At 40.0% G+C, this 12011-nt stretch overlaps 1 protein-coding gene across 4 annotated transcripts in view; it reads right to left on the bottom strand.

The window, feature by feature from the left end:
• The window catches only part of FBXO15 (F-box protein 15), a 68417-nt gene that overhangs the window by 38390 nt on the left and 18016 nt on the right, over positions 1-12011 (bottom strand). For 3 of the 4 annotated variants that reach the window (XM_023224160.3, XM_023224162.3, XM_023224163.3), the window contains 5 exons: positions 8061-8303; positions 7038-7247; positions 3592-3718; positions 2098-2180; positions 977-1119 (listed from right to left, as the gene is read on the bottom strand). In XM_023224160.3, coding sequence (XP_023079928.2) covers positions 977-1119; positions 2098-2180; positions 3592-3718; positions 7038-7247; positions 8061-8303 — 806 coding nt within the window. The remainder of the gene's footprint in view (positions 1-976; positions 1120-2097; positions 2181-3591; positions 3719-7037; positions 7248-8060; positions 8304-12011) is intronic. The other variant, XM_023224159.2, reaches the window with a different exon arrangement.

Raw genomic sequence — 12011 nt, 5'->3', positions numbered from 1 at the left:
TAAAAGGAAAGAATTAAGCATTTGCTCTGCCTTTTTAGAAGTTCACCCAGGTGATAAGAGAAAGTTCTTTACAAAAGCTCAGTTGATAAATATAGAAATAGTGACATAATTAGAAAATCAACATTTTTAAACAAAGTATTTGATTTAGGCAAAGATCACTAATGGGTGTCAAGTCCACTAGATGAAAGACTTCGGAGGAGCAGGGTATTTGGGAAAGAATACTTTTAATAATGAAGATATCTAGCAGTCACCATCTTAACCAGATGATCAAACCTGGCATTACTAATAATGGGACAACCTGACATTACATACCTCTCAATATAATGCAAAATGAAGTACATAACTTCCCTTTTAAAATGTTTTTACCAGAAATGTTAAACTTGAATCTAACCAAGTCCTTACATGAAACTCCAAGTTTACAGGCTACAGATGAATGAAACCGAAAGGAAATAATCAGACAAGTCAGAATGGGGCATTCTAACTTTTTTCCTGCTTGGCCTAAGCCCCCTCCTTTTCTCTGTCTGCCCCAGCCTCTGTCCTGGCTTTGGTAGGCTTGGCAAACACTGATGCAGTATGTAGAGGAGAAAGGCTGGTTTCTCTTTACTCTCATCCTGGAGTGGCACGGGCCCTGCTGGCAAATTTACCACATTCCTTTGAGAAAGAAGGGAAGAAGTCTGGGGAAAGCAGACTGCACGGAAAAATAATAAGGACGCATCGGTAGAGAAGATGAGTAGGGGCTACCCCCAGGAGGTGGCATTGAGAGTGATGGTGGTGAAGGAGACAGAGCCAGCACGGAAGAGCCTTGGTCTGGTGAGGACTTTCACAAGCCCTGGGATGACACACGGGTCTAGAAGGATACTGGTGCCAAAAAATTATAAAGTGACCAGTGAGGGCAATTCTTAACTCAGACATAAAAACTGGTTCCCTCATCTCAACCTTTAATTTCATAATGAAATAAAAACTCAATTAATGTCACCTTTCTTGGTGAAGAGATTGCGAAAGGTACCACATAGGTAGAAAACCCCACCGCTGTGCAGATCAACATGGAGCTGGTAGCCGTGCAGTCCATACTCGGGGCTATCATCCAAAAATGGGCTATGTGGAGGCAGTTCATAGGGACTGAAAAGCAAAACAAAAGAAACATGCAAATTTGTCAGTGCCAGGGATAAAATTCTTGGTTTGAAAACACTTTTTAAAAAATTACCATCCATATCAAAGCACTACCTCCTACAAATGAAACACCATAGGATTCCCTATAATCTTCAATACCAGGAACTTAAAAGACTGTTCACTGTTCCTTTTACCAACTTCTGTAAAAACAGGCAATGATGTGAGTTCTGTAGGCAGCCACAGCCCAGCACGGGTGCACGTGTTTCTGCAGCCGATCCCCGGATGGCCACTCTACAAAGGCCACTCTGCCCCCATGTTGTTCTCAGTGCCCAGTGGACAGAAGCGCTCAGCAGAAAAAGGCACTGAACACCAATCTGCAGGACAGACAGACATCCAGGCAGACCCAAAGCCAACACAAAGTTTTATTCAACAAGAAAAACATGACTACATAAGGTGACAAATTCAAAAATATTCAGGAGCTTCTCAGGTAATAAAAAAAACCACAGTGAGTAAGGAAGAGTCTAAGTCCACAGGAAAAGGGTGAGAGCTGTAGTGAAATGGGAAGCCTGTGCCCCACCTAAAGATGCAGTTCACTGAAAGACACACACTGTCCATAGCAGACAGAATCATCCGCAGGTTCAGCCCCAGGGCCATGAGTCTACGTGCCTTACAAGATGTGAAAATTCACATAAGAGCAAGAACTTGAAGGAGAGTAGTGGCATCTGAAAGTAACGAAGCTGTCCTATCCTTATAAATAACATCCTACTAGGTATAAATTCCGTAACCCAGAATAAATACAGCAAATATGTACTTGTGAATAATCCAATTATTTTAGCAACAGCCAAATAATTATGCCTGTTGGTTTGTGTTTACTGATTAAAAACAGAATATCTGTGCAGCTATTCTCAGAATATTAAGATGGCATCAACTTCTAATACTTTATATTTACTGTACAAAAATTCAACACACCCACATATAAATACATACATAGTGGCCGAGCCTAATGTGCTTCTCTCCACAAGGTGATGAAAATGAAGATTTGCCATAACAAAAGCCAGTTCTTCCTCCTTCTGAAAAGTTAATTAAGAAGAATACATATTTCAACCAAAATGTTTAAATTTTTCACAAGGTCATTGTGAAGATCACAGCACATTCATCTTGCAGATAGATGCAGTTTCTTACAACCATAAGATCACCACAGTGCTAATGCATTATTACTGCTAATATGTTATTACTATCTAATAAGACTTACATTTCATATTGACAGCAGGACCACAATTCACCCAAATATGCAGAGCACAGAGGACCAAAAGAACTCACAGCCCAGGGCTTGCGAAATATCAAAAGATATATATGACAGTTGTGAAACTATGCAGTTAGTTCCAGGCTGTTTCAAACTCTTTTCAAAGACCTTCACAGATACTGCATTAATTTCACAAATACTGAACTTCACTGATACAATGTTCCTCTTGCAAGTAACTGCCTGATTTGGCCAACGTGGTGGGAACAATTAGATTCAATTTCTTCACTTGTCCATCTGGTTGAATAGCAGAAAATGCGACTATTTGGGGGCTGACCTCCATTTCTCCCCAGATTCACAGCTGACACTGATGGGCGTAGGTGACCCCCCCCAAATGGTAAATCTGAAGGTGCCACTCTCCAGTAGCCAGGCAGAGGACAATCGAAGCCACCAGAGTGCTCACAACTCTGCACCCGACACAGCTGAATGCATGCGAGTCACAGAATGCAGAGCAGGCAAGCTGCAGTCTCACCCACAAGCCACCTTCACATAGAAAGGGGAGAAGGGAAAGAAAAACTGACAGCCACAGTCGGCTGAGGAAAGGAAAAGGGACTAGAGGATGGTGTTGTCTGAAGCTGGGGTCTTAATTCCATCTAGTCATTGTAAACTAATGCATAATGCCAACACAGAATCAGATTTGTGAACTACTGTCTTAAAATATCAGGCAGACCTGGGGAAACAAGAAATCTTATGCAGAGGGAAAGGATAACATCTTAGACACCTGACCCTGAAGAGCAGATTTCACTCAATGCCGCACCTACAGGATCAGAAACGTGCTTGGGAGACAAGTGTGCTGAACACATAGTAAGGGGAGACGTTGTCAAAGAAAGAGCATGAAAGGAAGAGAAGGAACATGGACTGATTGGAAGTGGGAAAGCCACATGACATTAAAGGAATAACACGAAGGAAAACATGAAGGCAGGAAGAGGTTGTTGTCTATGATAGCTGAACAGCAGAACAACAGATGGCATAGTTGTCTATGATAGCAGAATAGCAGAGCAGCCTCAGTGGAGCAGACAGGGCCAGGTTAGTCTGAAAAAATGAGGTTGGTGAGATGTTAAACAGACTGCAGTTAGTGAAAAGACTTAAAGGATGTTACATTTGACGTCACACACAATGGTAAGTAAACGTGGTATTGTGATGGGGAAATGACACAGTACATACAGGGACTCAAGTCTTACCTTCCACACTCCCACCAGGAGGCCAGGGTGCAGGCAAAAGATCCGAATGAGTCTGTCACAGCCAATCATGGTAGATACGGTCAAATGACTCAGATTGTACTTTGCAATTAAAGAATGCCATCGGAGTCTTTGAACATTATGCCAAGGAAAGGAGAGAGAGAAGTGAGCTTTCCTGTCTACAGTGTTGTCAGTTCTCTTTAGTGTATCACAAATGTGTTTGAAGAGCATGGTAATGATGTGCTCAAACTAAGTGGCACATTGGCAGGGTGGGGACACAAATGAATAAAAGGCAAAATGGATACATCCAGACTTCCAACCCAAATAGGTTTTTCTTCCCCTCCGTCTTGCTCTTACTGTCAACTCAATGACCCAGCCAGGAGGAAGCTGAAGTATCAGGAAAGTGATGAAGTGGTAGAACTGTCTCCTGTTCTATTCCCTCAAAACCCAGCACAATACAATCTAAAGTAGACTCTCACTGTGTATTCCTAGTCAAGTGAGTGAAACGACACAGAAGCAAAGATACACTATTTCAAGTGACATAAGAATGGGTGGTCTCAGGAGGTGGCTGGAAAGCAGATGGGCCTTTTACAGTTATTATCAAGGATAACCCAGAGATGGTGAAAGTTGACACATCAGAAATAAACTTAAACTAAATCACCAGTGTTTTCATAAAGGAGACACTAACACAGCATTAAACTGAAATCCCTAAGGAGCTGGGGGTCACATCTCATTCAACAAGTGGTGCCCAGCACCTCAGGCACAGTCAGCAGGCAATAGGTATTCAAAGGTACATTAAATAAGCGAGTTAAAAAGGACACCAGCTGCAGTCCTGTTTCAAAGTGGAAGAGACTGTGAGGCATCAAAACCAGATCTGCAGCTACCACATGACCCTAGTCCCATGTTCAACTTTTCAAAATAACTTCTTGTGCAGAGAACCACAACTGGGTAAGGAGAGACGGTCGGTGAGCATGTGTGATGTAGAAATTAGAAATAAACCCAGCATATGAAGAATACACTTGGAGGAGGATAAATGCAGGGTCAGGAACCTCACCATGGAGTTAGGGAAACCTGAGGTAAAACCTTAGCTTCAACCTACAGTGACTTTGTGACTATCACAGGCTGGTTCTTCGTGTATGAAATCACCAGCCTGCTCACTGGGGACGAGAGCACAGGGCATGGGGCAGGTGCTCAATAAACAGCAGTCCCTGCTAGTACCATTAATGTGGATAGAGGCAGCTGGGTGGGGATGTGAGAAACCTTCTTCTCTGAAAATCTCGCTGTAGAGGTACTTATTAAATAGACTCTGAGAATGTGCTGAGTCCTCATGTGCTTGGCCTTACAGCCACAGACACAGAAACTAAGGCTGACGTCTCCCCAACAGTTCTCACAAACTTAGGGTGGGATAGCACAAGCTGCAGAGCATAAAATGCTGGCAAGGAAGAAAATGGAGAGTCTGACTAGAAAGGTATAAATTACAGGGGAATCCAAATTACATCAATAAGGCTTTCACTGTTGTTGAAAAACTTCTCATAGAGGAAACAAGAAAGACCCAAATAAAAATCACAAAGTCTCTTCTTGGCTGTCACATAGATGCATACAAGGATTTATATTCCTGCATGATGAAAGCATTCAGTTACCAATTTGCAATAAAAGTGCCGATCAAAACAAATTCCTAAAAAACACTTTTAGTTTTGTTTATCGCAGCTTATCAAAGGCTGGCTGAAGTCCATTGAAGTCCCATGGAAATAAATTACATCAAATGAATTTTCCCAATGAACTCCAGCACTTGGCAGTATGTAGTATCTATTACTTCTGACCTTGATGACCAATTCAGGGGAATACTGTCTTTAACTGAGCTTTATAACTCAACATTATCCATTTAACTTAATTCTTCAGGATCATTTGACTTAGTGTTAGCCATTTTGTCCTAATATCTGTAAACAACATTTCATGATATGCCAAGTAACATACTGTTTAGCAAAACTAGTACAGTTTGTGGACTTATTCTCCAAACGCAATTTTGAAATGCATAAAGTCTAATTACCACATTAGAAAAAGCTGACTTCCTTCATGACACCACAAGAAATTTCAAAGATTTATCCAAATAAAAGTACAATTTTTAAAAAAGGTAACTGTTTCCAAAGTATCCTCTGTAATATATGCAGGAAAAATAATTCATTTTTTGTCATAACATCAAGAATATTTTTAGAGTACAATAAAACCTGGATTTGCCAGCACCAAGAGGTCTGAATAGTCTTACATTCAGAGCATGGAAAGAGAGCTCAGTAATCACTAAAACAATGCTCAAAGAGCAGGCGCCATGGAGAGGAGCCAAAAACAGGGTCCCCAGTTACAGAGCTGCAAAAAAAAAAAAAAAAGAAAGAAAAGAAAAAGTGTCTGTATCCAGGGAAACCATGAAAGAACCCTGTCCCTCCATGGAGACGGCAGGCACTAATGTCAGATATCACAGCATCCTCCATAGCAAGGACAGACAGGAGAGAAACCAATGGGTGCAACTGCAGCATGCAAGGATGGTGAGAAAACAACATGGTAAATACTCCTAAAAAGTCAAAGAATACTGAGACAGTGAAGGAATTGGGAGGGCAGGAAACCAATGTGGAAGAAGGCAGGTATTACCTTTATATTTGCAATATATCTTATATAAAGCTATACTAGCTTGCTCCAGAGATGAGGATGCTATGCATGCCATAATCCAGCTTTCAGGAGGAAGCAATCAATGATGAAAAAGAGAGCCTGAGAGAGCTGCTCAGAAAGGCAGATGACAGCCTCATAGTGAATATGGACTCAGTGCAAAGCCACCTGACAACAGAATAGTAAAGGGCTCACTAAGCATTACCCATGTGCTGCATACTTAGCTGATCTACACATTCTACAGTGATATCTTTTGATCGGTCTTATTCACTGCAGTCATATATGCTAAATACTATGCCAGTATAACGATCATGTCATTTCAGAGAGGAGAGAATGGAGACACAGAAAGAGTAAGTTACTTGCACAAGATCACATATCTAGTAAGTTCAACAGAAGGCAGACTAAATAACTGATCATTATGACTTGGTTTCCTCATATTTAGACTCTGATTAGTATTCCATTTACTAAAGAAGGAAGATGCCACATATCTTTCTGTTAAGACGGTTAAAATGAAAAACCTCAAAGGTTAGCCATCAATCATCCAGGAAATGTTGTTAACTAGAATATCATTCCCTACCATTAAAGACAACCAAGATATGAGGAACTTAAATTTAGACCTAATCAGAAATGTGATAAAATGCATTATTTTCCTCTTCTACAGTAATGCGGAATGTACATTTAATATGTGATAAAATTAAAAAACACTGCTCTTATTTTTTAATTACAAAAGTAATGCCAAGTAGTATTTACACATAAGATGCTCTCACTCAACAGTTCTGCTGATTGGTACTTACCTATGTTTGGTGGGAGTTTTATACCAGTCCATAAAAACTGGTGTCACACCACATAAATCTAAGGTTGACAATGATGCTAGGCACGGCCAGTTTTTGCCATACCATATAACAGTAACTGACGTGTCATTTACGGAAAGATCAACATGCTCCATGATATATTCTTTTCCACGTTTTTCTTTCAGTATAATTGCCCAACCTAAACCAAACATTCTGGAGAAAGAAAAAAAACTAACAATGTTTGCCTCATTGGGAAAAAAAAAAAAAAAACGCTACAGGCAATTTCACATATCTTCTCTAAAGGATCTAGTTCCTCAAAATCCAAAGTCAAAATTCTCAGAACATGCCCAGTTCAATTTTCATTTCAACAATAGTACTCTCTTCAGACTTTTTCTCCTTACCTAACACCCACTGAACATCCATGATCTTCCAGATACTGGCAATATATAAATAAGACAAAGATTCTGCCCAGAAAAGACACCTTGAACATTCTCACTGTACTACAACAGATAAGTCAGTTACTTGTGCTTTTCATTAAAACTTTAGGCTATTTGCTAGTTATCCCTCTGTCTCCACAGGAAATTGGTTCTAGGACCCCCGTGACACCAAAATCTGTGGAGGTTCAAAACCCTTATATAAATGGTATAGTATCTGCATATAACCTAAGTACCTCCTCCCGTATTCTTTAAATCATCTTGAGATTACTCATAATATCTAATACAATGTAAATGCTGTGCAAACTGTTGTTACTATGTATCATGTACTGGCTTTATTTGTATTTTATACTGATGTTATTGTTGCAGGTTCCCCCCGCCCCCGGTCCCCACCAATACTTATGATCTGCAATTGGTTGAACTGGCAGATGTAGAAGGCTATGTGGAATAGGAAAATGTGACATATTTTATAGATGCACAAAACACACAAAAATACTAGAGATGGTCCCACACAATCTAAATTGCACATATGTGCTATGTACACGATACTTTGAGCTGATGCCATCATTCTCTTTTGGAACACACTGCGTACCTGAGGGCCTCTTTGGTCTTCACTGGAAGGCCCGTGTAAGGGTTGACAGGTTTGAGAATGTCAGCTAGTGCGGCTTTTACAGATGCTATTTGTTTTCTGATATATTCTTTCTTCCAATAACCAGCTTCTTTATCCTGAACTGACAGAGAGCTCACAGACACAGCTATCTTCTCTACTGAATTAACTTTCCAATTTGATCTTGTAGGTGAAAAAGCAGTTGAGTAGATTCTGATCCAAATAAAACTGGAGGGAAAAGAGGAAATATGTTAACTAAGAGACACTGTCACCTACCTTAGTCATAATATATCAAATTAGAGATGCATAATGTTCTCAAATAATCCAATTCCATGAATAAGTCAAGCTGAATATTTACAGTTGAACGTTCATCTGTTAAAGTGAGTTGCAGTTTCAGATTTAGTGTTTTAAATTCACCACCACCAAAACCACCACCAAAAACCACTGCCCTCTTAGATCAGTAATGGAATAGGAAATCTATTATTTTAAAAGTAACAGAAAGTATATGTAATATGATTCTTGTTTTTAAATATATACATGCTTTTTAAAAGATCAGAAAGGATGTATGTACACATACCAGGAAATTTCAATAGGGAACAATGGAATTGTACATTCTTTTTGCTATTTTTTAACTTTCAACAAGGAATAGGCTTTCACAAGGAGAAAAAAAAAGTGAAGATTTTTAATGGTAACAACTAAACAATAGTTAACATTGTTTTTTCAAAACTTACTATGTGTCAAGCATTGTTTAACCACTTTATGTATTATATATTACTCATTTATTCCTCACAAAGAAACCAGGAGGTGCTGGTATTCCTGTTCCCACTGCATAGATGCTGTAACTGAGGCTCAGATGCAAGGTGAGTTGGCCCAGGTATGTGCACTCAAGTGTATAGTGAAGCTGGGATCTGAACCATAGCTCACACTGTTATCACCTGGGTTTCACTACCTCTTCAATCACAAAGAAATGGGTCAAAGAAACTGAATAAGCTCACCAAATTCAGAGAGTCAATAAGCCTCAATGTGGGAATTCAAACTCAGCTCTGACTCAAAGTCTGTTCCTTCCACTCATCTCTATTAAGAGGCCGGGAGAAGCCCCACGAGTGGTGGCAGTGAGCTGGCCTGAGGGCTCCTCCCTCTCAGCCAGTACTCTCCACCACCACCAGGAAAGAGAAGGAAGACACGGGGAAAACTGAGTCAGGGCTTAAAATCAATTCCTTACCTGAAAGGCAAAGTTTGCATTTTAAATATTAATGATTTGCTCATTTATGTCTCCACATTACTACTCAGAGCAGCATAGGATGAAACAGTCAATGGCCTGGAGGCTGCAGGGAGAAAGCGATTCTCCCACAGAGCGGTGGTCCTGAATTGCAGCAGGACCCCTGGGGATAAGCCTGGGTGCTTTGGGGAGGCAGAACTATTTCCTTAACTGCAGCAGAAAAGGACCATTTCTTAAACACATGACTTCAGAACGCCACCTCCTTGACTCAGACATTACATGGACTTCCCAACAAATGCAAGCTCACACATAAGTCAGACCCTGGTTGAATTCTCTTCCTAGTGTGGGTTTCTCAAGTCATTTCTCACTCTGAAAAATCCGAAAAATCACTTCACGCCCAGCTTTTATATTAAAGTGCCAGTGTTTTCAATTCAGAAATTTCTAGACTTTCCTATGTAAGCGGACAGATGCAATGTGATGATGAGTTGAGTAGATTTAAGTAAAGCTGAAACTGTTTCACCAAAATCCTTTGAATAGACACTTTCAAAACTTCCTTTGCATAAAAGCTTGCTTGTGTTTTTTCCACACTTATTTTACTCAGCATTTCACTCTATGTAAGTATTCCTTTAGCAGGACCTTTATGGAGCCTTGAATTCCTCACATCAGCACTATCTAAACAACCTCTGATACTATTTTTACATGTGTTAGCACTTACCAACTGCAAAAACAAACACTGTTGCAGAGATGGGAATCACAGCATAAACTCCACATGTAGTTCGTAACAATAACCACACCTAACATTCCTATGATGAACTATGTTCACACACATGATCATATATTACTTACTGTAAATGAACCTAAGTAAAAACATTTTATATTGCAGATGGTTCCCCTTGATTTTTTATAATACACAAATGTTAAGGTTCAGATGCCTTTCACAGTCTCAAAAACCCAAACATATTTACTTCTTGATCCCCAAATGCTCTATCCTGTTAGAAGGCCTAGTCAGATTCGAGGACAAAAGCATATTTATCCAATATAACTACCAACAGGCTCAGTGAAACGCAACCAAATTGTTTAGAAAATGGGGCCAATTTAATGTTCAGATAAATAGTGTTTGCCAGAGTACATGGCAAATAAAACCCCCTTGTGATAAACCAGATGCCACCTCATCCACACATCCTTGTTATTCCCATGCAGAGACCAGCGCTCATGCAGAAGAGAGTAGCCCCCCTGGGATGGGGCACCGGGGAGCCCCCTGCCCTTCAAGCATGTCTGCCCACAAATCATCAGAGTGTAACTCACTGCACTATGTGTGCTTGCCCTCGCTTCAGAAGCAATGCTTAGAATACACTGTAAACTTTTCAAAAACACATATTGATTACTCGTTCAATTATCACACATCCTTTTCTGTAGTCTGACTTCATGATCAGAAGTTGACTTTAAGAGTCAGACTATGCCTCTTTAGGTCCTTTAACAGGACCTAAAAAGTGCAATTCAACTTAGCACAATTAAATATATCCTTTGAAAAAGAAAAGAAATGTGAGTGCAATTTCATCAGAAGCTCATATTTCCAAATGGCAACTTCCAAGAAAGTGAGGAGGGCACATGAGTAATACTAAAAGTATGCAAAAAACATCACTACAGCTGTGCTCCAAATCTGATTCCAGGCCTGGTTTCTTCACCATGCAGGTGAAGTGAAGAGCGGAGACAGTAAAGAAACTAAGAAATATATAATTTATCAGCTTATCTGAAGAGTCTGAATTCTACCCTTAAATAAAGTGGGAACCCCCCAGAATGCTACAGTTTCAGACATTTGGTTGACTCCTTCCTTGAAAAATGCCTTGCTGTGCTTTCTTTTAGTGACAACCTTCATCTCTTATTAGATCATTGTCTTAGTCTCTTTGTATTGCTACAAAGGAATAGTTGAGGCTGGGTAATCTGTAAAGCAAAGAGGTTTATTTGGCTCATAGTTCTGCAAGCTGTACAAGGAGCACGACACCAGCATCTGTCTCTGGTGAAGCCTCAAGAAGCTTCTACACATGGCAGAAAACCAAGGCAAGCCAACTGTGCAGAGATCACATGGCAGAGAGAGAGAGAGAAATGGAGTGAGTGAGCAAGAGAGAAGGAAGGGAGGTCTGCCAGGCTCTTTTAAACAACCAGCCTTAGAGCAAGAACTACAAGGAAGGCACCAAGCCATTCAGGAGGGATCTGCTCCCATGACCCAAATGGCTCCCATTAGGCCCCAGTTCCCACACTGGGGACCAAATTTCAACATGAGGCTTGGTGAAACACATAAATCTCAACTACGTAAACTACAACCATCATTAAGAAAGGGAAATGTAGAAAACCCTCTAATTCATTGTGTAACTACTGTGAAGAACATTATTAGTTCATTGATTGTGTGTGTGTGTGTGCATGTATTGACATAGACAGACATACATTCTTCCATACAGGAAACACCTCTTCAAATTAAAAGAAAAATCACCTTTCCAACTAGGGAACAGTGTATGTCCTCTTCAGAGTACGACAGTGGTTGAGGACAGCTTTAATGAGATCTGAGGGCTTATTCTGAGTTCCTCGCTTAAGTGGCATACACCTAACATCAAAGATGGACTAGATTAGTCATTTCAGAACTTGACTATTCATTAGTATGACCTGGAGAATTTATTTATTTATTTATTTATTTATTTATTTATTTATTTATTTATTTATTT

Source organism: Piliocolobus tephrosceles, chromosome 18, assembly GCF_002776525.5.
Source record: "Piliocolobus tephrosceles isolate RC106 chromosome 18, ASM277652v3, whole genome shotgun sequence".
In the NCBI taxonomy this organism is placed as follows: Eukaryota; Metazoa; Chordata; class Mammalia; order Primates; family Cercopithecidae; genus Piliocolobus; species Piliocolobus tephrosceles.
This window is presented reverse-complemented; position numbering and strand designations above follow the sequence as displayed.